At 41.9% G+C, this 27194-nt stretch overlaps 1 protein-coding gene across 4 annotated transcripts in view; it reads right to left on the bottom strand.

Moving 5' to 3' along the window:
- TRPM3 (transient receptor potential cation channel subfamily M member 3) overlaps nt 1–27194 on the bottom strand; it is a 375460-nt gene that overhangs the window by 123432 nt on the left and 224834 nt on the right. For all 4 annotated transcript variants that reach the window (XM_066616650.1, XM_066616652.1, XM_066616653.1 and 1 more), the window contains exons 2-3: nt 4822–4901; nt 3071–3275 (exon numbers count right to left, since the gene is read on the bottom strand). In XM_066616650.1, coding sequence (XP_066472747.1) covers nt 3071–3275; nt 4822–4901 — 285 coding nt within the window. The remainder of the gene's footprint in view (nt 1–3070; nt 3276–4821; nt 4902–27194) is intronic.

The raw sequence follows: 27194 nt of genomic DNA, 5'->3' as shown, positions 1-27194 counted from the left end.
GTTTAAAGTTCCACCAGTATCCAAACATGGCTGATGTTGTCCTCAGAACTCTTTTAGCAAGGAGATATTTCTCTCTCTCTCTCTCTCTCTCTCTCTCTCTCTCTCTCTCAATCAATCAATCAATCAATCAATCAATCAATCAATCAATAAATGTGATACATTACACTAGGAGTTGGCTATTCTATACCAAAGAATCACAATTTTAATAAAGCCGATGCTTTTTTTCCAATGCAGAAACCAGTAGCTAGAAATCTGCTTTTGGCCCATTACCAAAACATACAGGCCATACCAACATTTTTGCCTCCTGGAATTTTACTTTTATTTGTGTCAGTATCTAATTCTCTGAGATCACAATTATCTGGTACCACTTCCAAATTTACCACAAAAACATTGTATATTTATATGATATATCTTCCTATATTTAACCAGGATGGGAACATGGACATATTGTAAAACTGAGCCAATACTTTTGTACTTTATTGGCGATAGAATGGTTTGCTGAAAACGTTTTGGGTACACCCTTTATTATTGCTTCATTGTAGCAGGAAGTGGGAATCAAGACTGCAGGATACTTTGAAAGACAGCATTTAGAAAGATAGCACTGGAAAAATAACATCATGTAGCATCTGATAAGAGATCATATCAAGCTGTTGTCTGTTTTCCTGAATGTCGATTATCTAGGACAGCTGTGAAGCTGTTACACAATCATCACAGATTGCCTTGCAGAAATGACTTCAAAAAACAGATGGGATCTGAAATGTTTCCGTTGATACCTGTTGTTGGGTGACCTCCTTAACTGTTTTGAGTAGAGACCTTTCAGGTTGTCAGAACACTTGCTTGTTCCTATAAAGAATTCTGTAGAACTCAGAAGCTTCATTTCTGCATTTTACTAACTTAATAAGAACAGTGCTATTCTATGCATGGCTACTGAAAAGTAACAGAACAAACCTATGCATGTCTATTCAGAAGTAAAAGTCACTGAACTCAATGGGACTTACTCTCAGGAAAGTGTGCACAGGATTCCAGCCCATTGTGTTCAATGAGGTTTACTCTCTGGAAAGTGTAATAGGATTGCAGACTTTCTCTCAGAATAACTTGAAAGCTTCCTACTCAAAATAGTCAACAAGGTCACTCAAAAACAGGTATTGTTAGTAAAATGCATCATCTGAAACACTCAGTGGGCTGAACATGACAACACTTATGCCTGAGTTTTATCATCTATAATTGTAATTTTAAGTCATGCAAGTGTTCCTGCACATGACTAAAATCCTAAAATCTTAAAAAGGTTCACTATGTATTTGACTCATGAGTCTGGCCAGATTACTATTCTATGCTCAGCATCAGTGCTGGTGCTAGGTTGCTGGCAGATCTGGGGCAAAGCTTGCATTAGGTCCCCTGAAGAGCCATGGAGTGCACCGACACCCTGTATGGAGAAGCTTAGGCATGCCTCAGCAGCTGCTGATGGTGGCACAAGAGGAATGGCACCAGCAATGACATCATCATCAGGCATCATGGCAAGATGCGCCTCTCCAGTGGAGTGGCTGATGGGCTGGATGGAGCTGGTGAGTGGATGCTTATAGGACTGGCCCTGGGGCTGAAGAACTGGGAAGAGGGAGTGGAGAGCTGGGAAGTGGACAGAGAGGCAGGAGAGAGACTGCAAATGGATGTGAGACAAGTAGCAGAGGCAAGAAGAGCCTTGTGAACCACGAAGGGAGAAGGGAGGGGAAGGAGAGAGGAAGAGGTTAAAGGAGTACCCAGCGTGGGAACAACCGACAGGCCAGTGGCTGAGAGGACCATGAGGGACAGAACTGACGAGACCTTCTCCCTTGCAAGCAGCAGGGATAGGGCACAAACCCTTCACAGGAACCCAAACTTGAGAAAGTTGTGGGCCCAGCCAGTACAGGCTGTGTGAGGGCACTATGCCATAGAACCTGGGGTCCCTGTTCAAAGACTGCCACTAGTTACTTCAGCCTCCCTGGTGGAATGGATCCTGGAACCCGGGGGTAGGGGGTGGGTTTCAGTACATATGCCCCACTCTACCCAGCTGGGTCTTTTAGGTTTCCACTTAGCAACCCTCAGCATGAAAGAACCACTGAGGGGCACCCCAAGAGCTGCTCCTTGGTGGAAACATTGACCCTGGTGAGAAGGAACCTCCGGCACTAGTGCTAATCTTACAGGTTAAGGGAAGTTAGCACTATTCAGTCCTGGAGCTTTGCAAACATGGGCTTAATAAACAGCAGCTTGCCAAAGAAATCTTAGCCTCCAGGTCTGATGTCTTACCCCCAGTGCCAGGACATGGAGCTGTGGGAAGAGGCAGGACAGTGAGGACAGGTCCCCAACCCATTCCCTGATTGGGGGCTGCAGGTACAACTGGTACAAAGGATTCAGGAGTTAGCCCAGCTGAGTGGACCTTTGGCCAGTGCACTACTTAGCTGATCTCCAATGCCACTCCTGCTCAGCATACCCACATTTACTCATTAAGATAAGCATTTGCTATGCTCAGCATACCTATATTGGCTCATAAAGACTAGCATTCTAGGAATTAAAATTGCAACACAATTTGCAATGTATTTTTTCACTCTGTGAGTGACATCTGTTCCTCCACTCTCAGCTGACCAAATGTCTCCTGCTTCCTGCATGGTGCTACCTCTCTTCCTTCCTTAAAATCCTTCATCAAAATTAGCTTATTCCACAGAGCCTATGGCTTAATCACTATTCCCAATATAACCAAGCTGGGAGCACATGTGATGGCTTTTGCTCCTGTCTTCTCCTCCTTCCCTCTGTTCTCCCCCATTATCTATTTTAGATTGTAAGTTTCTTGATGAGAGGGATCTGTCTATTTTGCCTGTGTAGCTTTGTAAGACACCATGAATACTGATAATGATATATCATCTCCTTTCCCTGACACACATGGCAAAGAAAGGCATACTTCAAATAATTCCTTGGAGCAAAACCAAGCATATGATACCAAAATAGAGTGAGTTGCACAATGACTTTTCTGGAACAGGCTTTTAACAAAGAAGATAACAGACCAAGAAGCACATTATAGCATTATGAGATTTTTAATTACCATGGCTTTATTTGAGTGACCCCCTCCTTGGAACTCAATAGTTCCAAAGGCATCTGTTGGGCTGAGTTGAGTGTGCTTGCTGATTGACCACTTCTCTGATGGGATGTCATTTCGAGCAAGGCGACTTTCATTTTTCTCATTCTGAATAATGGAGATACTTGGAGTAAGTCCCACATGTTGACCTATTAGGCGTCCACAGCAACACCTATGGCATTAAGTAAAAATTACTGGCATTTCTTGGTTTAAAAAAAGGATAAGCTAGATTCAACTTGTCTCTGCAAAACGTTTAGTAAAACATTTCAGCCTTCAAAGGTTGCTATCTTACTAATAAAAGAGAGAGAGAGAGAGAGAGAGAGAGAGAGAGAGAGAGAGAGAGAGAGAGAGAGAGAGAGAGAGAGAGAGGTGGCCAAATGCAAAATAATATAGTGTTCTATAGTACAGTACCTTTAATATTTGTACTGAAGGGGAAGTTTCAAGAGATGCAACTTTTCTCATCCCTGTACAATACACTGAACCTGCCAAAATTCCTTCTTGGACAGCATAATCCTATGCATGTCTGCTCAGAAATAAACCTATCTGTATTTAAAGTGGCTTACTCCAAGAGGTGTGCATAGGATTGCAGATTCAAAGGCACAAGTATCTGTTCACCCTAGAGTGAGTTATATACCTTCCTTCCCTTACAGTTCCACTTTTCAATGCCCTGCTTTATTTTCATGGACTCAAAGGAAAACAAGATGGCAACTTGTCTTGGCAAGCTGGGCTTAGTGGCAATGTAACAAGGTAGCTTTTGGAATGTGTTGCCCACACAATCTGTTTCAAAGTAATTGTCATGTGCCACATCTCCCCAGAATTCAGAATCCCAATTATGCAATTGTCACTCTGATAAAATGGCATAATGCTTAAGCATCTGCATGAAACATTCAAAAAGCCACACTCACTTGCACAATGGCCCATCTGCAACATACTCTTCTTTAAGTGGAAGGAGAAAAAGGCAACATAATGGTGATTTGAAGTACAGGAAATGTGAGCTGACATGAGAGTTAAATTGATTGACTGACAGCCCAATCCTATCCACACTTTACTGGGAAAAAGCCCCATTGACTCTAATGGGACTTACTTCTGAGTAGACATGTACAGGATTGGGCTGACAGTAAACATTTTTGCCTTTTTGAGCTGACAGTGACTTGAAAATATTTCATTTTTCATGGGATTTTAAGAAAATACATTCTTTTTTCCCTAATAGGAAAGAAGAAAAAGGAATTCCAACACTGTCCCAAGTTATTATCAGTCAATATAAAATTAAATGCATGCACTGTAAAATGAAAATATTTGACTCATACATAAGTGGATTATATCTGTGATTATTTTTGAATACAACAGTTCTTTTTCTAACCTGGAGTACTTCACAGGGAAAGAGGAATATCTAAATGGAGACACAAAAATTGTCTTAAAGGAGTCAGATCATTATTTCCACCTAGGAGCAGTAATTCTCCAGAGTCTTGGGCAGACAGCTCTTTTCTATCATCTGTGTCCTTAGATGGGGTCAAACCTGGGACTTTCTGCAAGTAGAGTATATGCACTGCTGCTAGGCTGTGACAGCTCTGGTACATTTCAGATGCATGTTTTATCAATGACAGTACTGTCTTCTTTTGTACAGATATGAAAAGTTGAAGTTGCACTGAGACATAAGAGGTTAAATACAATCTGGTATGCAAAGCCAGCTCACTGACAAATAACCCAAAGTTAATTACCTATGGGGGTCTTTGGTGCTGGGTATGATATGAACACATTCCCTTTTGTAAAATGCTCTTTCTATCCATGACTTCTGAGCCTGAAAAAGAAAAAAAAAATACAAAATTAATCCATAACATAATTTTCTTGTTCAATTTTTTAAAGAACCATGAAAAAATGTAGCATACAATGCCCTGGAGCAGTAAAATTTGGGAATTTTGTTCTGCTCTAATAACTCCCCCTGGAATTTCTTGCAGGGTTTGATAGATTGCATGCAGTATTAGTATTAATGCAATCAATAAAAGAAAATGAATTGAAATAAACTATATACCTAACCACTATGATTGGTGGAAAAATCTCTAGCATTATATCTTTCTATTCAGTATTTATGAAAGCACTCCATTAAAAATTATTTTGCATGAGGTGGCACTGAACACTTCAGGTTTTTAAAGCTAAATTCAAGAGTGTCATTAATGATCTGTTTAACAGATTCTGAAGTATGATTTCTAGATTGAAGCATGATAATAGAGTGAGAGCCCAATCCTATGCATGCGCACTCAGAAGTAAGTCCCATTATAGTCAATGGGGTTTACTCCCAGGAAAGTGTGGATAGGATTGTAGCCTTAGAACCCAATCCTGAGCTTGACATGCCAGCTTACCACCAGTGTGCACGTTTCTGAGTCCTAACACCAGGCAAGAGCCCAAGCTAGCTCAGCACTAGTTGGCTCAGTGGAGAGGAAAGCGGAGGCGGGCAGACGGTGGGGGAGGTGTGATGGGGAGGCGGGGGGAGGTGTGCCGGGGAGAAGGAGTGGGGAGGGAGGGAGGCGGGACCGGATCCAGAGCCTTGCATTAGGCTCGGCACCTGACATGTAGGTTCTTACTTCACTGCCAACCTTTTGGTCGGCAGTGAATCGAGTAGCCCCATTATGGGCTACTCCCTTTACCCATGGGAAGGGGACCCCTTCTCCCAAAGTGTTGCCCATGGATGCACAGGATGTGGCGGCCGCCGTTTTTGGTGCTGCCGCAGCCACAAACCAGGGGAGCTCAAGATTGGGCTCTGAGTCACGCAGTTCCCACTGAAACCTTGGAAAACAGGGAATACAACTGCAGGAATAAATTAAGCAAGGAAGAACATCTATAGAAACTAACAATTTACACACACACACACAACTTTTGGTTGAAAGACGATAATACAAACCTTATAGTACTATGCTTTAAATGGAAGAACATATAAGAAATGTTTTACATGTTAAACATGTCTTTGTGCTTTTTGCAGGAAATAATACAATGTTTTTGTATGAACACACACACACACACACACACACAGAGCAAATTCTACATTTTATTATTTTAATGCTAATGCTCATTTCAGTGACTAGAAGAAATTATATTTCATCCATGAAAACATGTCAGGCTTTCTACGGATTTTTCACAAGACATTCACAAATAAAACTCTTCTTAAATATCATCAAAGCTATAAAACAGACTGGTGACATCAACACTGTTTAAGCATTCAAATTATATTTTAATGATTTTCTCTTTTCCTTTGTTTTGCTAGAATCAGAAAAATACACATAGGGATTCTTGTTGAATTTGGTTCCCTGACTCTTTTGGTCAGCTTAGACTGTGGTGGCACAAACCGAGATGCAGGTATGGAGATAAGATTGGTTGTTTCTTATTTCTGTTGTGAACATTGCTGAGGATACAATATACCAAAACATAGTTCCAAAAGTGTGTCCTAGTACTAGCAGCATGAATGGTATAATTAATCACTGAATAGTAATGGTAGTGGTAACGAATAGTAATCATTAACTTTTGAGCTCTGGAAAAATCTTTAATATGTTTCAAAATAAATTATTTAAAATATGTAAATATTAAAAATATGTACTATGACAGAATTGCTCACACATATCCCTGTTCTTTCACACACCCCATATAGTATTGATCAAACCTGAATTAATAAAATTCACATGTAATGAACCTTCTTTATATTTTACTAAACTTTTAATGTAATTCAAAGTGAACCTCTGGAACTTACTAGAAGCACAATCAAATTCATGTTTACCCTAAAGTAAATTCTGTTTCAGTTCTGTGGGATGTACTCCCAAGTAAGGGTACATACAAGTATAGCCTTAGAGAAAATATTTAATTAGAGGTCGATATCACACCCCCTAAATCAGGGGAAAGTACTACTTATTGACAGCTATGAGAAGTACTCAACAAACCATTGTGCATTATTCATGTGTAATAGAAACAACTGAAACCAGATTTTGTAAAGGTTAACTTATTGTTCATTCCCCTGGAATATGTAGATATTACTTTGTGGGAAAGTTATATAGTAAGGGGAAAAAACAAGCTTATGGTTCACCTTTAAAGAATTTCTTGACATGCAGCCCCAACCTGCTTTATTGAATACCTCATTTGTTCACATCTGAAAAAGAAAGTGCCTAAAGTGTTGATTTTTTTTCCTAGAAAAAATTGTTTTTGCATGCTTAGTTTTCTTTGATATGTGCCTAAACAATTTCCTAGTACAAAAATATACAGAAGGTAATAAGATATTCAAATTGGCTTAGTTCTCTCAAGCTTCATTTACATTACACTTATGAGGTCCTATGAAGATGTACAAAAATTACCTAAAGTGGTCCTTGGTCAATTTGCCTATCAAATATTCTTGGAGAGCTCTCCGTAAACTGTTGTTTAGTGTAAGTCAGTTCTTGGGGAAACAAAATGAAATGAATCAGTAAAGTATGAAGAATTAAGAAAAGAGGATGTTCTGATGGCTGAGTCCAAGATCTCTCGAGTCCAGTATTAATGGAGGCCCACTAAATGCCCCTGGGAAGTTGATAAACTTATGAAGCAAACAGCACTGTTTGTTATCAGCACCTGGTGTTAAGCAGTAATGTCAAGCAGTATTGCCATTTGTCTGCGCCAGTTCACAAATAAGAGAGATTAAAAAGTCCAGTAATGTACTCTATTAAGAAATAGGTTGATTATATGCCTGTTCTTAATTTAAAATGAACAGTAAAATACAAATACAACCAATTATTGAATATTACCATAGTGTAACTTTGAATTTCAATTATAACTTTATGTTCAAAATAGTGAAAATGTATATTTCTATGGAAGTACAAAAGACCTTCCTACTTTAAAAAAGTGGACCATTTATCTTTTTACCCCTGAAGATTCTCATAACTAACAATTCTCTTTTAGGGGAAAGTAAACCATTCTATGGACTTCACAAGTAGGTTAGTGAGATAAGGATCATTTGCAATTAGATATCATATCTATAGTCTTAAAAATACTTTCCACACTTTTCTGAAATACAGACATGAAAAAAAAAAGATCACGACGAACTCAGCAGTTTTTTTTCTTCAAAATGAAGTATTCTGTATTCTAAATATGAGTAGTCTGCAAACTCTCTAAATAATGGGATGCTGGATGAATTCCACAGTTTTATGATGCATTTCATTTTTGCTCTTCATTCTACTCTTTCACCACTAATTAGCAAGCTATACAGTTAACACAGAGATTTAATACATAAACTCTTTGTGGGAGTTTGAATTTGCTCCTACTTTAATTTCCTGAAATATTTTGTTATTAGGCAAACAGAAATAAAGAATGATTTATCTTTTTTACCTGAGCATCCACATTTGAGTCTGTCTAAAGTTCTCTCTGGTCAATTTGTGCTGTCCACATTTCATTGCTGCCAGTCAATAAGAATGCACTCATGACCGCCCACCAGACAAGTCATTCCATTCTTGACCAGGAGATGTTAAAGTAAGCAATGAACTTGCGCCCATTAGCTACTTGGAATGTGCTGTTGTAGGATTAGCCTCATTAAGAGTTTTACAGACATTCACTCACAGCCCTCAAACACTGCTTCATTTGAACATCTAATCTGATGCCAAAAGAAAAACAAATCCCCTGAGAGCTTGGATTTAACTGGCACAAGCCCTGACAGGCTGAGTTTTTTGGAAAAAACATTTCAAAAAAGAAGGTCTTGTGAAAGTGTGATAAGGTGTTCTGAGTTCTGAAAGTTCAACTCGGGAAAGCAAATCCTTCAAAAGAAACAGTGTACTAAGCTGGAAAGAACCTCAACGCACATGAGATATTTTTAATCTCTAAAGAATGAGACCAGTGTGTTTGTTCGGTAACTGCTGGGAATCTCTATACACTGAAAAAATATATTACAATTCATCAATAACAGTGCTTATCAAAAGTGCTAGGGTTTTCAAATGCCTTTCAGCACAACTTTTACCATGCAATAAATTTATCATCCAAAAATTTTTGAAACTTTGACTTTGGATGTACAAACAAAGAGAAACAGGAAGTTAAAATTAGGGGTTGCCTGTTGTTGACTTGCATAAGTACAAATTAGAGCAGAAAGTGGTGGAGATGGGTCATGACAAATACAGAAACAACTGTTGGAAGTGCAGTAAGGGCACTTCCTGCATAACTTTTTGTGTGGTTTCAAGCACCTGAGGTAGCAGTGACATTTTCATTAGTATGTCCACTTATCACTCCCACACGCATGTTCCTCCCAGGATATTAACAGGTGTTTTTGACAACAACTTGGCATGTTAACATTCAAAAGTTGAATGTTGAACTTTGCATATAATGTCTCTTGAAACAAAATTATTAGCATAGAATCTTTTAGAAAAGACCTTGGGGGAAAAATGTTATGCAAATACAAATGTTGTGGAAAAATGTGTGAGTATGTGGTTAATCATCACCATCATTAAGAATTTGTTTACTGATTTTCAGCAAAAAGTTCACAGATTGGTTAAAAAGCAAAAGCCCAACCCACTGTAACTCCCTGTCGGCATCCGCTACATCCCATGGGGAGGTGTTGGCCCCTAGAGGTCTCCTCAAGGCAAGGAAACATTTGTTTCCCTGCCCTGGCAGAAGCCCATGACAGCCCAGTAGGTCTACTCAGCATGCACCAGCGATATAACTGGCACAAGTCCACACTGACGCATGAAGAATAAGGTTAGGTTTTGGCATGCACTGCTGTCACCAAAGTGCCCCAATTCCACCCACCTTCCCATCCCCATCGCTGCCCCATTCTGCCTACTACTTTACATATAGGCTAATGGGTTCTGAGCTGTCTGAGACAGATCAGGAGAGAGATCTTGGGGTCCTTGTTGCCAGCTCGATGAAAGTGTTGCCCCAATGTGTGGCGGCAGTGAAGAGGGCTAATTCCATGCTTGGGATCATTAGGAAAGGCATTGAGAATAAGACAGTTAATATTGTAATGCTGTTGTATAAATCGAATTTGCATTGTGCAAATTAATGGTAAGTCCACACCTGGAATATTGTGTCCAGTTCTGGTCGCCACATCTCAAAAAAGACATAGTGGAAATGGAAAAGGGGCAAAAGAAAGCAACCAAAATGATTACTGGGCTGGGGCACCTTCCTTATGAGGAAAGGCTATGGCGTTTGGGCCTCTTCAGCCAAGAAAAGAGGCGCCTGAGGGGGGACATGATTGAGACATACAAAATCATGAAGGGGATGGACAGAGTGGATAGAGAGATGCTCTTTTCCCTCTCACATAACACCAGAACCAAGGGACATCCTTGAAAATTGAGTGTTTGGAGAGTTAGGACACACAGAAGAAAATATTTCTTTACCCAGCGTGTAATTAGTTTGTGGAACTCTTTACCACAGGAAGTAGTGATGGCATCTCGCCTGGATGCCTTTAAGAGGGGATTGGACAAATTTCTGGAGGAAAGGTTCATTTTGGGTTACAAGTCATAGTAGGTATGTGCAAGCTCTTGGTTTTAGAGGCAGGCTCCCTCTGATTGCCAGATGAAGGGGAGGGCACCGGGACACAGGTTGTGTCTGTTGTCTTGTGTGCTCCCTGGGGCATTTGGTTGGCCACTGTGAGACACAGGAAACTGGACTAGATGGGCCTTTGGCCTGATCCAGTGGGGCTCTTCTTATGTTCCAGTCACTAGCACTAGTTCTTATGTATCCAGATTTCTAGAACTAATGCAGCTGTGCCGATGGGCATGTGCTTCATCTTGCACTGGAGAGGCAGCCATGGGGGTCTCCTCAAAATAAGTGAGTGTTTATTCCCTTATCTCAGAGCTGCATTGTAGCTGCATCAGTGCTAGAAAGTTGGATAGGATTGAGTCCTCAGTCTCCTATTTCATATGGCAATACATGAGTTAAATAATTGAAATTTGACTCCTAAGCAACAGCAATGACCATCTCAGCAAATTCAACAGCAGGAATTCCTTGGGAAAGTTTGTTCTCTGTATCTTTAGTGATCTTTAACCGGTGATGAAGGTGATGGAGGCTGAGGGTGGTTCAAACCATTCTCACTTTAAGTATGGCACTGAATTCCTGGGTGGTTTCATTAAGAATTATAATTGTTGATAGTGTCAGCTTTAGTAGTAAGAGTTGTGGGAATTTAGATTAGATTAGATTTAGCTAATGGTGTCATAACCTCACTAATCTCTACAGAGCAAAGATGATGTCTAAAGACCTTCATCATGAGAAAAGACCAAGAATAGTCTTGTGCATATTTACAGAGAAAAAGAATGTTATCCAAAGCTACTTGAATATTACATGTCTTGTTTGAGTGGGATAGCATTTGCTTGGAGGCTGTTAGGATAAAGATTGCAGGCATGGGCTGAATGCAGGTGCATGAGCTCATTTCAGTAACACTCATTCTCTTGCAGTCTGAGGTCCAGGGCTGTCCCAAGGAAAGAGTAAACCTGAAGTATTCAATCTGTGCACCCCACCTCCCTAGGGAGGCGTGGCTAGCCAACAGGGGCATTGTGGGGCATCGGGGGAGAGAGGTGGCTCTGCTCAGCTCAGCAGCGCATGCTGCCTGCTGACTTGCTGCTTTTCTGCAGCTGTGAACGAGGTGGGTGGGGCAGCAGTGTGAGGTGGGGAGGGCGTGTAAAACATGGTGGGGGAGGTGGGAGAGAAGGCTGGCTGGGCAGCAGCAGTAGTGCTGCATCTCATCAGCACAGGGCATGCTCCTGGCAGGTTTCAAACTGGGAGGGAAGAGTAAGTACAAGCAGCTCAGCACTTTCCTCTGCTTGGGAAGGAGGGAGCCAGCCTGCTCTTGGGGGGGGGGTCCAAATGCCCCAGCCTGCATTCCTCCGTCTTGCCTGGGGGGAACAGGGGTGGCATCTGCATGTTGGGGTGTATGTGTGTGAGCAGCCCCCATCTACTTTGGGGGTGAGTTGTAATCTTGCTCTGTCCTTCCCACACTTTCAAATCCTCAGATCCTTCCCACACTTTCCTGGGAGTGAGCCCCATTGACTCAAATGGGACTTACTTCGGAGTAGATCTACATAGGCTTGGGGTCTGTGTCAGCTTCACCAAGGATCCTCACCTTTCTTTTTCCTCCCCCTTCAAAAAGAAAGAAAAACCACTCTTGATGGCTTTGTCTCCAAAAATTGATTAAAAAAATAAAAATACCCATTCCTTTTCAGTCATCCCCCTTTTTCCTCCTGCTTCCTTTAAAAGGAGGGGGGGTACTCTGTTGGCTGCTATTGTAAGACAAAAGGCACAATCCTCGCTAGGTCTACTCAGAAGTAAGTCCTATTGTGTTCAATGGGACTTACTCCCAGGAAAGTGAGGTTAGGATTGCAGCCTCAGAGTGCTGGCAGCTGTTTTTTTGTTTCTACTGTATAATTATAACATCTTCATCCCCATTTGGGGGGTAACTGAGGTGAAGTGTTGTAATGGGGAGCCATGGTCAATGGCCACAAGGATCAGGGGAGGCACGAGCCAGAAAAGTTCGAGAAGCACTGGAGTAAACCATTCAGGCAGACATAAAGACAGAGACTTCAGATGTGATGAACTTCAGCTGGACCCTACTTGCTACCAACCACCCTGACTGACTACAGCTGCGTCCACCACCCTTAAGTGTCTTCTTTTGTCCTCTGGGTTGGAACAGTACATGTGCAGTTGGAAGAGTAAATGTGCTTACCAAATGATAAAATAATTACAGTCAGCCCCCCCCCCCACCAATCAATAGCAAGAACTAGCAGGATAATCACAAAATAGCAGCAGTACAAATACAGAACAAAACAGTAAGAAAGTTCACATTAAAAGCAAACTATACCAGAAGTGATTGTGAGGAGCTCCAGAAGAATCTCTCCAGACTGGCAGAATGGGCAGCAAAATGGCAGATGCGCTTCAGTGTCAGTAAGTGTAAAGTCATGCACATTGGGGCAAAAAAAATCAAAACTTCACATATAGGCTGATGGGTTCTGAGCTGTCTGTGACAGATCAGGAGAGAGATCTTGGGGTGGTGGTGGACAGCTCGATGAAAGTGTCGACCCAATGTGCAGCGGCAGTGAAGAAGGCCAATTCTATGCTTGGGATCATTAGAAAAGGTATTGAGAACAAAACAGCTAATATTATAATGCCATTGTACAAATTGATGGTAAGTCCACACTTGGCGTATTGTGTCCAGTTCTGGTTGCCGCATCTCAAAAAAGGCATAGTGGAAATGGAAAAGGTGCAAAAGAGAGCAACCAAAATGATTACTCGGCTGGGGCACCTTCTTTATGAGGAAAGGCTATGGTGTTTGTGCCTCTTCAGCCTAGAAAAGAGGCGCCTGAGGGGGGCATGATTGAGACATACAAAATTTTGCATGGGAAGGATAAAGTGGATAGAGAGATGCTCTTTACACTCTCACATAACACCAGAACCAGGGGACATCCACTAAAATTGAGTGTTTGGAGAGTTAGAACAGACAAAAGAAAATATTTCTTTACTCAGCATGTGGTTGGTCTGTGGAACTCCTTGCCACAGGATGTGGTGGTGGCGTCTGGCCTGGATGCCTTTAAAAGGGGATTGGACAAGTTTCTGGAGGAAAAATCCATTATGGGGTACAAGCCATGATGTGTATGCGCAACCTCCTGATTTTAGAAATGGGCTATGTCAGAATGCCAGATGCAAGGGAGGGCACTAGAATGAGGTCTCCTGTTATCAGGTGTGCTCCCTGGGGCATTTGGTGGGCCGCTGTGAGATACAGGAAGCTGGACTAGATGGGCCTATGGCCTGATCCAGTGGGGCTGTTCTTATGTTCTTAAGATTACGAAGTGTAACAAAAGGAACAAATAACAGTAGACATAGATTAATTGCTTTTTGGATGCTGAGGTATAAAGGCAGAATTAATACCTTACTTATTCCTTCTTTTTTTAAAATCAGTTTCAGATGCTGTGTTTGCCATGAATCCAGGATCCGCTCCTTCTAATTACTGTCCGGCAGCCCAGTCCTAGCTAAATGTTTTACAACAGTGGAATTAAAGGTTCTACTGTCATTAATACAGGTGTGTGCCGCTTAAAACCTTCTGCTTAACAACGAACCGCATATATGACAGTGGTCAAATCACAACTTCCTATTTTCCTCAAATTTATGCCAGCTAAATAGGTGGTCTGTCTCAGGAGGCCTATTGGCAGCCAAGCAGCCTAAGGGAGGTAAGTAAAAAATGATAGGGATAGGGTTGGGCTGCCTGGCTCATGGTTACCAATTTTGTGATTATTATAAGAATGCATAAATCTATTTATTCCTTAGCTGAATTGGGATGTAGGCATACACTATTTGCAGTTAATAACCTCAAAACAAAGACTGAATATGGAGATTATAATTTTTTGACATGAAGCAGGTTTTTGTCAGGTCAAGAAGGGTTATTTTGCATTCAAGATGGCTTTTCAAGTGCTACAAAAATATACACATATTTCTTTCTGCCCAAACTTCTCCTGGTGATTTGAAATTGCACAAAATTGAGCTACATTCGGCCAAAAATTCTCAGGTTCCGTGCATTCTTTTTTTGCAGTTTCATGCTACTAGCATTACAGAAGCAATTGAACTTTTTTACTTTTTATCTTTCACTTTCTGTGCCTTCTGTGATACTAATAAGAAAAAAGTTTCCATCTGAGCCCTTCCACGAACAATCTTCAATTGTTCTTTGTATTCAAGTGTTCAACAGGAAGAAATGAAATGTGATACTTTATTATCACTATATTATTTCACAAAGAAGTACATAGTTTACCCGATACAACGTTTGAACTAGATTATTTCAAAAAGGAGTAATTTAAGGGCAATCTAAAATAAGGTTCACAAGAGTTCACAATTTTAAACAAGACTTCGTTCACAGAATGTTCCATCTGAAAGTAAAAACAATGATGATACCCTGTTGCATACCAAAGGCCGGGGGGGGGGCAATTGTCCACCCTGAGTGCTAGCAATATGGGGGTGCCCATGTTGCATGCCTATCACTCTGGGTGCTATTTCAATCACAAAGTTACCTGCTGCTTCAATTATTACGTAGACCTGGTCTCACTTGAAGGAGAGGCCAGGTCTACCATTTACTTTGAATGGCCAGTAGCCCTGGCCTCCACTGGGGGTGGGTGAGAGGGCATTCTCACTTTGGAGGCCAGGATCACCTGTGGCTTTGAGAGGCCAAGGGTAGGACAGTGGGAGCGGTCCACCCTTGGTGTCAAATATGCTAGATATGCCACTGATGATACTTTGAAACTGGCAATACCATATTAGAGTATTTAATTTTGCTATGGCCAATTCATGCTATCTTGAAGTGCTTGTTCATCCAAATAATTTATTAAGTGCAGGAAATCACTGTAGCTGAGATCCACAAAATTCCAGTTCACCCATTACATTTTTTATACATGTTGCATAGTGTACCCACCTAGAGCACCAACTGCTAGTTGATCAGGTGAGGTGAGCATAACCCTCTTATTCCTCAGATATGAAGGGGAGAAGGTTCTTCTCAATCTCTCTTCCAGCTCTGCTCTGGATCTCAGTGGAGGAGCTATGGGTTTGATCTGTCCCCTATCTGCACTTCCCTCCCACATTCAAATAGTAACTGCATGCATCGCAGAGAACCCCCTGGGCCTTGCAAATTAACCAGGCTGTTAGTGAAAGGCAACTATCAGCCCAATCTTTCCTAATTTCCCATGTGGTGATACAGTGGTGCCAATGTGGCACTGACAAAATTCTGCAGAGGATTTTGGCCTCAGGAGATCTCTGTGGGGGAAAGCCTCCTGCTGGCCTGATGGGTCAAAACAGACCTATGCCAGTGATGACCCTTGGATCAGGCCAAGGGCACATCTAGTCCATGGCCAAGCATATTGAGAATAGCTAACATGAAGTAGCCCTTACCATGTGAGCTGCATTCATGAAAATGCATGGAATTTTTGTTTCTCCCAGCAGCCCAGATTATGGAGAGGGTTACTATCTTTCCAAATGTTACTATATCTCACACTAGGTTTTCAACACACATACACATACAACATTCTGTGGAGAAGTATGTATTGTGAATTGCTCTGAAAATCAGGCAAAAATGATCCCAACAAAATATCTGAACTAGAAGTTCAATACACGTCAAATCACTGTGCAAATCCTTGGATATTGAAGCCTCAGAACTTGTTTCCACATATTATTAGCTCTATATTACAGAACCCCTGGGGGCTGGGGGCTGGGGGCTAAGAATAGGCCCTCAGTTTGGCTGTACTTGTCGTAAGAGGCGACTAAACAGCCACCGGGTAGATGGGACTCGTCAGCCTAGGAAGGCAGCTCATCTAAGAGAAGGAAACTCTGACCTCAAACCTCCACTGCCTTGTGGCTACATCCAGTTCTGGAAAAGGCTTCAGGAGTCAACCTCGAGGCAAAATCTGGAGCCGGAGTCCCTTAGGCAGTTCATGGCTGAACACAGTCACGTTCTGGCAACTCCTGCGACGCCGCTGGAACCAACCGTATTGGCTTCTGCCTTTCCATTGGACCATTCCAGCGACGTGGAGAGGGGGGATTTGCTGCATGGGTAACAGCCTATCATCCATACCTTCTTTACCCAGGCTTCGCGCACTGGAGAGGACACTCCAACTTCGCCATACGGCGTCGGCACAACTCCCGGATTGGCCTTTTCAGCCACACTAGACGCTGTGTCAGAACCACCTTTCAGAGCGCGATACCATAGTCTTTCGAGACTGAAGGTTGCCAATACTATATTACAGAAGGGAAATCCTGAGTGTATGTCAAAAATACAGTGAAATACTAGATTATGTATACTGATATTTCATATTTTCTGCCTAGACTTCCTAGTTTTTCCTCAAATTTTCCTCCCCACAAGGCAGAAAGATGCAGAGAATAACCTGTTCTCCTAAAGGACCCAATTAAATAAAAAGTATGGATTTTTAGAATACTTTCCAGCACAGACACTCTGAGGCAACATATTGGAATGTAAAAGAAAGAATGGAAACAATAAGTACGCACAACTAGATCTAAGACCCTGCAGGATGTGCATGAGTACCACTGGGAAACAATTTAAGAAGATTGGGATGCACTGAAGATGCAATGAAGCAACTCGGAACAGGAGCAACAAAATGTTCTATTCCCAATAAAAAATATATGGGCAACAGCCTTACTTTCTAGAAAGGCCTTCCTTAATCACATGAATTTGCAACAATGATTATAATCCCACATTCTCTCATATAGTTTTTCCAGTAGAAACTCATATTTCATATGCAAAGCCCAGTTTTATCTCACACCATCTTCCCCCATGCAGCTGCACCAACTATGGTGGTGGTGGTGGGGTTTGATCAGACAGTCAGTGAGAGGTAGGTAAAAATATTTTTTACTTACCTCCTTGTAGGCCGCCTGATTGCTTGTGGGTCTCCTTGGACACATTTTGCTGGTGTTAAGTTTGAAGAGAGGAAGGGGACAGAGTGGGTTGGAAAATTGGGGACAGGATCCAGTGTGCACCTTTGCCACTGAGATCAACCCCCTTCAGCATGCTTTCCACTCGACACTTCTCCTTGCTCTGAACCTCCCCTGAACTTCCCCCTTTGCCACCTTACCTATGCCAGTGGACTGCCCAGGTGAGTCTGGCACATGCACGGAACTGCTGGCCATTTCTGTGTGTGATGGCAGTGCAACATTTGTGCTGCCGCAGGGCCATTTATGACAGCAGATTGATAGATTCATTGTTGTAAATGGCCCATAGGACTGGGCTGTAAGTGTTGGGTCACACCCATGGGGGAGGCATCCTCTTGCCCCTAATTGCTTATAGTTCATTATCTTTAGACTTTATGGCAGACCTCATATTTATAGCAAGCAAATCGTTTCACCTCTACCTCCCACCACAAAGAAAGACTAATACTATGCATTGAGTTTAAGTGAAGCACACTGTTGTGACAATTCAGGAATGGGTGTTCAGCTATGTGTATTAAATAGCTGCTGTCAGATTCATCCAAGAATATGATTAATACAAGTTTTGATGTCTGCAAATATAACTTGTTCCATATCTCTCTTGGGAAGACGGAAAGCAATATTACTTGATAGGTCAGGATTCTGAAATACATATGGTTGCATTTACCATGCCTCCTATGTTTAACATAAAGAGGCTGTAGTCACTAGGAAGCAGATCTGCTCTGTTTGACAACACAGCTAATAAAAATCATTCCTGATTTATTGGGTTGACATATGGCAATTTCTAAGGCATATGGTAAGCAAAGGAACCATGTCACAACAGTGGATTGCTTTAAACTTCATCCCCCAGAGGAGAACTGAATGCTTCTGCATCAGAAACTGCATTGATGTGTCTATTCATGAACATGCATACATGTGTGTGTGTGTGTGTGTGTGCGTGTGTGTGCGTGTGAGAGATAGATTGTGTCCTGTCTTACATATGTTCATTCAAACATCTATAGGGAGCCTCCACATGCACAGCTGTTCATTTGGAGGGCACTCTACACACGATGAGGAGCTTGCAAAGGTGTATGTATGTATGTATCTGGGTTCATTCAATCACAGGCCACTCTAATGATTATATGTAGATTGGGACAGTAGTGTAGCTAGGGAGCGAAATGGTAAGTACTGCAGGTACCACAACATGCTGTGTTAAGCAGCCCTTCCCATTTGCTGTTGAAGCCATTCTGGGCAGTGACGGCACTGTGCAGCTGCTTGCTGAACCAAGAATGAATATCTGGAATGCACAAGATTAAGGACTGATATAGGTCCTAAACCTGGGAACATAGATCCACTGTGCAAGAATCTGGCCTGTGCATTACCAATGTGCTTGACCTCAGAAGGATAATGTATCAAAAGAAAACTGGACATCCATTATACCCACACAATCAATGCAGATGCTGAATGGATCCCAAGAAGTTACATGCCAAAGCCTAACTTTCCCGGACTTTCCAGGTCAAGTACAAAGAGACTTACATCACTCTCTGCCACAAAACAACATTTTCCTGTCATTTCCAGATGGTCAAATTTTGGCTCAATTCTACCCCCCTCCGCAGCCCACTGGTGCAGCTGTGCTGAAGAGGGGTGTGCTGTATTGGGGGGGGGGGAATGGGAGGGTTTGGATGGGAAGAAGATTTAAATCCTCTTACTCCATAATGGGTCTCCTTTTTAACTTGCACAAGTCTGAGGAGCGAAAGGGGATGTGGAGGCTGCTGAAATGGAGGATATGTTCTGGTGCACACCATTGCTGCTGAAGTCACCCCCTCCAGCAGCCTTCAATTACACTTAACATGGAACCATTATAAGCATATATTCCTAGTGATATAAAAATATTCACATTGCCATTTACTCTAATGAAGGGATAAGGCATTAACATTAAACATTATGGGAATGTGTCAGTGTGATATTCAGTTTTTTTTATTCTCTAACTATACTTTAATCATGTGGTCTGAATGTTAAGGAGAGAGAAAAGCCATACTGTACAATTGTTGTGTGATTCTGAGGCTATTCAAGATTATTAGACACAGATCAAGTCTGCCTGCCAAATATGCTCAACTTCTGTTCTAGTGAGTGCAACCATGCATATTAATGGATGTTTCACAGAAAACATAGCTTTAGAGCAATTTTATAATGGACCTTTACTACAAAAAGATGTTTCAGAAAATGAGTTGGGGTGGGTTTGGTGGCAACAGCACACAACAAATCCCGACTCCCTTTCTAGACCTGATCCTTCTGCATGGATCCTTGTGAACTTGCACTAGAATAGGCATTGCAGCTCTGAGGAGACCCATTTGGGCAGCAAACGCTTGCCTCAGGGTAAGGGAACAAAAGGTCCTTTACCATGTGGAGACCACAATCACTGCTCCCCTACCACAGGATACAGTGTGCACTCCATTGTTGCTAAAATACTGTGCATGTTTTGCTTTGAATTGGACAACTGATTTAACTGCTTTTGTACAGAAAGGAAATTTTTAATACACAGGATGTTATTCAGCTATGGAAAAATTACTTATAAGCTTTTCTGATATTTGTTTGCTCTAAATCTTGTGGAATTTGATTATACAGCACATTCCGACTATTTGCCACTGTGAGGTCCTGTGTTAAACTGATTACTACTTAAGCATTGTTTCAGTGTGATTTGTTGAAAGATTTCATTAATACAGATTAGTACCTTTATTAAGCTGTGGTTAATTGATGCTTCTGAGCTTCGTTAAGTACCTTCAGTCAAATGGATTAGCTAGTTGAATTTTATGTTCCCTTGCAGAAAAAAGGCTGAGCAAAGTAATTAATTTTTCCTATTGAAATAAAAGGGGGAAAAGATGACTACACAGCTCCTACTTGTTTATTAAAGTTTATTAAATATAAACATTTTATACTTCATATTGCATTCTATAGTTCCTCTGAGTTAAAAAGGTATCACTTACAGCCCAATCCTATGCTGGGTTTATGATGGTGGATCTCACTATCTGCCATCCTGAGTCCAGGTGTGCATCTGCAGCAGAAACTTCATGGTTCTATGGGCAGCTGGCACCAGCACAAATGGCCAAGACCTCACCAGTAACAGACATCCCATTTAATGAACCAGACAAATGCAGGCTACAGAGACAATTCACTTGGTGGAACAGGGTTGGCTTCCCATTATGTAATTATTTGTTTTTCTTTAATTATTTATAATTATTTATTTTAATTTGCTTGATGATGTCACTTCCAGCCATGACCACTTCTGGTGGGTCCTGGACTGATTGCCATTCTAAAAAGTGAGTCCTGGTGTTAAATGTTTGAGAACCACTGCCTTAACTCAAGATGAACCAATGAGACATCTGGGGGGGGGATACCCTATACCCTAGTGACCAAAGTTGTGGAAATTGTGGCTTTTAGGAATAATACCATCATGTTATATACCATTTGATGAAGAATTTCATCCATTGCTTGTGGAAAAATATTCAATGCATTTATTTTCTGGTCATTATTAACGCTCATTTCATGTCATGACTATTATTATCTCTCAGTCTCACCTACCTCACAGGGTTGTTGGGAGGACAAAATAAGGGGAGAAGCCATGCACACCACCCTGAGCTCCTTAGAGGAAAGGTGGTATAAAAATGTGTATAATTAATTAATTAATTAAGTTCTATGGGAGTGATAAAAATTTATGGGCCCCGGTTGTCAAATGACCCAGCTATGCCACTGCTTTATCCCCCAAATATATCTGCTTAGATCCAAAGGTGCAGTTATGGGAATGGAAAGCACATCCACTTGCATATGGAAAGTCTCAGATTTTCACTGACTTCTATTAGCAGCAGCCCCTTGCAACAGCTCCTGAGGGTCAGGGATTCATCTGGAAAAACTTGGAGAGTAGGTATCAACAATAACCAATGGTCTTCAGCAAAAGCTGAAGTGTTTTCTGTTCATGTTGCACACCTTTGCAGCCAGGATTTCCTCCAATATTTGAACCACAAATTATCACTAGAAAAAATTATAACTGCAAAGATGAAAGCCTTCAACAGGGACATATCATCCAAGACATGAAATACATAGAGCCTTGCAGCTGTCACATTTGTTCAGGAGATCATCATCAAGTTATTCAGGCAGTTGTAGCAACCTATTTTATAGTTTTCTTTTTTCAACTGAAGATGTATAGATTTAAGAGCATACACAATTTGATGGAGCAGCAAGAGTCATGGCACTAAAATAATATACACTATTACAATAGACTTGAAACCTAAGAATAAAAATGTAAATTTCATATACAGGCATGCCCCGGTATCCACGGAGGTTCCATTCTGGAACTCCCTGCAGTTAGTTGAAACTGCAGATACCAGGGATGCCCCTGCCCTCCAAGATGAAGGGAGTACAGCTCACCCCACCACTGGAGGATCTTCTCAGCCCCACAGAGGCCACACACATCCACCTGTGACCTCTGCAAGCCTTAGAATGGCCATTCTGGCCAAAAAAAAGTCTGGTTTTCTTTGTAAAACCAGAAGTGGCGTTTTCTGCCTTTAAAAGGTAGCATGAGGCATTTGTTGTTGGCAACCTTCAGTCTCGAAAGACTATGGTATCGTGCTCTGAATGGTGGTTTAGGAACAGCGTCTAGTGTGGCTGAAAAGGCCAATTAGGGAGTGACAATCCCTTCCACAATGGGAGCAAGTGCAGTTTGTCCCTGGTCTGTCTCCCTGGCTATGGGCCTTCCTTCTTTGCCTCTTTGCCTCAGACTGTTGGCCAAGTGTCTCTTCAAACTGGGAAAGGCCATGCTGCACAGCCTGCCTCCAAGCGGGCCGCTCAGAGGCCAGGGTTTCCCACTTGTTGAGGTCCATCCCTAAGGCCTTCAGATCCCTCTTGCAGATGTCCTTGTATCGCAGCTGTGGTCTACCTGTAGGACGCTTTCCTTGCACGAATTCTCCATAGAGGAGATCCTTTGGGATCCACATTAAGGGCATAAAAATGCCACTTGTGGTTTTGCTGAAAAACCAGAAGTGACTTTTTTGCTTGGAATAGTGATTCTGAGCCCTGCAGAGGCTGTGGCTGGCCACATGCAGCCTCTGTGGGACTCAAAAGACTCTCCAGGGGCAAGGAGAGCGCAGCAAAGGGTGCTGAGGGGAGCGTAAAGTGAAACTGTGGTTACAAGATTTGCAGATACACGCCCCCCCCCCCCCCGCCGTCTGAGGCTCTTGCCATGCATCCAGGGAAAACTGCAAATGCATTCTGTTTTTAAAAGCCTGAAAATAGTTGCTGCCTGACAGTTCAGTAAAGTTTAGTCACATTCTAAAATCCAAGGTGAAGGACCCCACAATGCATTGCATGAGTGGCCAACCAGCTGCATAAATGCCATACTTAGCACAGGCATCATAGTGTGTGGCATGCATGGATAGCATCAAGAAACCCTGGCTGTGGCATAGGGACATAACTTGCAACACATCTTACAGTCCAATCCTATCCAAGATTGGGCTGTACTGTGGAAGTGTTTATGACAGTGAAAGCAAGTTCTCGTAAAATTGCTTTTGACAGAGTGCAGAGCACTCCATTTCACATGCACTGCTAGAGGAGGAAAGATGCCCATGGATACACACTATGATAATAATATATGGATATCGTCTTACTGAATATATATTATATTACATAGTTCAACATTTAGTCCAAAAACAACAAAATTAAATTTCTTTAATTGCTTCCATTTACATTTGACCAGCATTTTATACAGTTGTTAAAAACTATGGAAGGAGCAAACTAGATGAGAGCCACACTTATAGGAAACCTAGAATCCACAGGGCAACAAGATAAGTATATTGTTGAATTCTGTGCTGGGGATTGCCAACATGTTTTTTCCCCCACCAAATGAAGTTCCTAATCCGGATTAGAACCCTAGTGCGGGTGGGGAAGAAGATTTATTCTTTTCCTTCCGTGACATTTTCCCATGCCATTTCTCACTGAAAATTGCTCCCAAGTTGCTATTTGTCTCTAAAGCTGCCATTAGAAGTATTCATGTATGGATTTACAGAGCCTCAAAAGTTTAGTCACCCACATCAGTAAGGGTCAAATGTGTCTAAACCTTCTGGCTAACTGTGCATCATAACGATTGTAACTCTGAATTGTATGAGAGTTCGCTTTTTTATTTATAAATAGCAATCAGGATGCATGAAACACTGCAAAACTGTGGTGGGAGATGAGGACCTTTAGTACTTTGCCCCCTCATAGTTGTGATCTCAATCATACTCCAGTCTTTGTGCATGTGCATCCTTAGCTTGTCTCCTTGCTCCATAGCATGTCCCTAGTTCTCCTTGCCGCCCTTGAGCTTACTTTCCAATTGAACAGAATGATTTGACTATTTTTTCTAACGTGTTTGCAATTTATCCAAGTTTGACATCATCCATATTATTTATTGCACTGGCCATTGCTTCATCTAAGTAATTAATGACCATATAGTACTGCCCTTAACCAATGCAGTCAGCATGGCTTGATGGACATGTTGGCTTGGCTAGAATATATGAGAAAAATCAATAAAGTGTATAATTTTAGAGTGTTCAAGCTTTGTGTTTAGTTGGAAACAAATTCCTTTAGCGGAGAGAATTTAGAAATACTGTTGTGATTCAAAAAAAATGTCTGCCTTGAGCAGTTGCTCTGGTAATAATATGTGTTTCTGAGTTTGTTTATTACATAACAGGAACACACCGTACAACACAGAGTTGAGAAAGACAAAGTACTACTACATGCACAATAGCAACCATTTTCTGTGTAGACAATCCATCAGGGATTTGCATTTATTACATCTGGAAACTGCAGATATATAAAAAAATATTACTGTATATGCCAGTCATCCACTTTGAAAAACAGAGAATGATATAATCACAACAGAAAGTGAAAAAAGTCTATAAATATAGAAATGGAACGCAATGGAAAGATAATTTTAAAACTTGCTGAGCAGACAAAGAGGTATCTTTAAGTTGTGGCTCTGAGCGGTGTCTTGAATCCATTGCCACCATTCCCAATCTGCCTCCTCCAATGGCTATGGCCTGCCCCTGCCATTGCCCCATCCCCTCTTCACTTGCTTTCCTTGCTTTCCCCCGCAAAAGTGAGTGCAGGGGGGGGGGGAGCTGCCCTTTAACTTTCCCTCTGGGGCTGCTGTCAGGAACTGTGGTTTTGGAGTTGGAAGAGAAGGTAGTGGCTGTGGTAGTCCTGTTCCCAATGGCACTCCTTCCAAGAACACCTTTGGGAAGAAGATAACCACTTCCTACCTTCTCTCCTGCTGACACTTGTTCAAGACCAGAAAGGAGGGGGCTGACTCAGTTTAACAGTTCTTCCTCTCTTCTTTCTTAAGTCCTTTTCAGATGTCCAAGGTTTAAAATGGAGCAAATAGAAAATAAAGCAACACAGAGGTGGCAGGCTCTTTCCTTGACATGCAAACATTTAAAACAAGTGTACAGTGTCTTATAGCTGTACACATAGCTGTATACTCAGGTTACAATGAACACACACAGACTGAAGGAGGAACTGTCTAGTGCCACTTGACCCATGCATTTGTAGTTTAAGCTCCTGTAGCATTTTTAAAGAGCTTTGGTATGAGATGTACGTTTGGTCCTTTCCCATTCGGTGTGCGAACAAATCTACACTGAGGTTGGGAATTGGTGTAACAGTAATAGCTATTGATATTACAATTTAAAGATGCTTATGTCTTATTTAGGCAGGGGAAAGGAGTGCTATTTCCCTATAGAGTTCCTGGGTGCATTTGAGAGCCAAAGTAAATTATTGCAAGTTCTCAATACACAGATTATTTCCCTGTCTTCCCTCTTCTAGTCAGTATCTCTGAGCAAAGTAGTTGAGGAGAAGGAGACACAAACAGAGGGACTTGCAGAACTCTGAGACATTATGTGAGATGATGTCTTTTCTCAGTTCATTTATCTAGCCATTGCCACGCCAGACACTTTATAAGTTCCATTTAAACATTTAGAGTGGAGCCTGTTACAGTAAGTGTCAGATATTGGGCAATTTCAGTAATATATTCAAATTAACTTGTCTCCATTCATTACAGTCTTGTGCTTTTCCTACATGTTATACAACATCTGTTATGCCTACTATTAATCTTAACCCAGCAATCTTAAGTGCACACATACACCTAGAGAAGAAAGACTGCGCAGCTGTTTTCCAATAACAACTCAACAACTGACATGTCTGTTAGCAAGATTTATAACCAGTAATACAAAGCAAAAACCACCAAATTACTATCAGCATTAAGAACATTAAAATCAAACTGGTTTCTCCTTACTATCATGGTCTTACTAAAGCCTTACTAAAGTAAGACTGAGGACAGACAGAATATGAAAAAAAGAGTTCACAGAGCACCTAGTTCTCTTTATATTATCATATGTATCAGTGTTTCTCAAACTGTGAGTCGGGATCCACCAGGTGGGTCGCAAGCTGATTTCAGGTGGGTCCTCATTCATTTCAGTATTTCATTTTTAATATATTAGACTTGATACTACTATGGCATGAGACTGCACTGGAGAAATGTTACAGATCTTTACTTTTAACAGGTTACTCTGTATATGCTTTTAACAATGACAGTAAATGGGACTTACTCCTGGGAAAGTGTGGATAGGATTGTAGCCTAGGATTGCTAAAAATTTTCCTGCTTGATGATGTCACTTACGGTCATGACATCACTTCGGGTGGGTCCTGACAGATTCTCATTCTAAAAAGTGCTAAAAGTGTGAGAACCATTTACCTGTATGATAATATCATGCTGATATATTCTCCTTACACCATTCACTCATTCGCCTGCCTGGTCACTACCTTCTCTACCTTTGTGGAGAATACCCTGCAGTTGGCTGCCTGAGATGGAAATTGCTCCCATCCCAAGCATACAGCTGACAGGCACTTTGGGCACAATCCTTACTGCGCCTTGGGCTGGTGCCAGTCCCTCCTTGAGTGTTGGCTGGGCTAGAACAGGGATGTATGCTGGCCCACAGAGGTTGTATCCAGCCTCCACGCCGACTAAGGCAAGGAGGGTTGTGTCAGCTGAGCTTGGCCAACACAAAGGTCTGGGGAGGGCAGGAAGGAGGCAGGAGGGAGGTGTTTCGGGGTGGGGAGAAGGCAGTCCTGGAGGCAGGTGGGCGGGGAGTGGGAGGCAGGGCTGGGACCCAGCTATTATGCCGGATCCCAACCCTGTTCCCTGAGCAGCGCAGTGTGGCTGCGAGCCGCTCTGCTCTCCTTGGACTTATGCCACCTCCTGAGGTGGCGCAAGTCCAAGAGACCCATTGGGGCTGTGGTGGCTTACTCAGGCGTAAGGGGAAGAGTTTCCCCTTGCGTCCGGCTAAGCCATTTTGGGCCGCTATCTTGCGCTGGATACAGCGCAGGCCTCCTGGTCTGCCTATTCCCGCGCAAGATAGGAGTGTGCTGTTTGTTTCCTAGCCCAAAGACATGTAAGCAGCAGCAGCAACTGGGCAGGTGAGCAAGTGTGAAGGAGTAAGAATGACATGCCACAATTTGATTTGCTGAGTATTTGATCTAGCATGAGACAAGCCCTAATATAAAGAGAAAGCTGACATTGCTGCAAGCTAGGGTTGCCAACTCTGATTGAAACTATTCCTTGGATGTTTTGTTTCCCCACCGTGATGTCATGTTGGAAATTCCTTGAGCCCTGTTACAATCTCCAGGTTTGCTTTCA

This window comes from Tiliqua scincoides, chromosome 2 (genome assembly GCF_035046505.1).
Source record: "Tiliqua scincoides isolate rTilSci1 chromosome 2, rTilSci1.hap2, whole genome shotgun sequence".
Lineage (NCBI taxonomy): Eukaryota > Metazoa > Chordata > Lepidosauria > Squamata > Scincidae > Tiliqua > Tiliqua scincoides.
The sequence above is the reverse complement of the archived record's forward strand: the minus strand, read 5'-3'. Positions and strand labels throughout refer to the sequence as shown.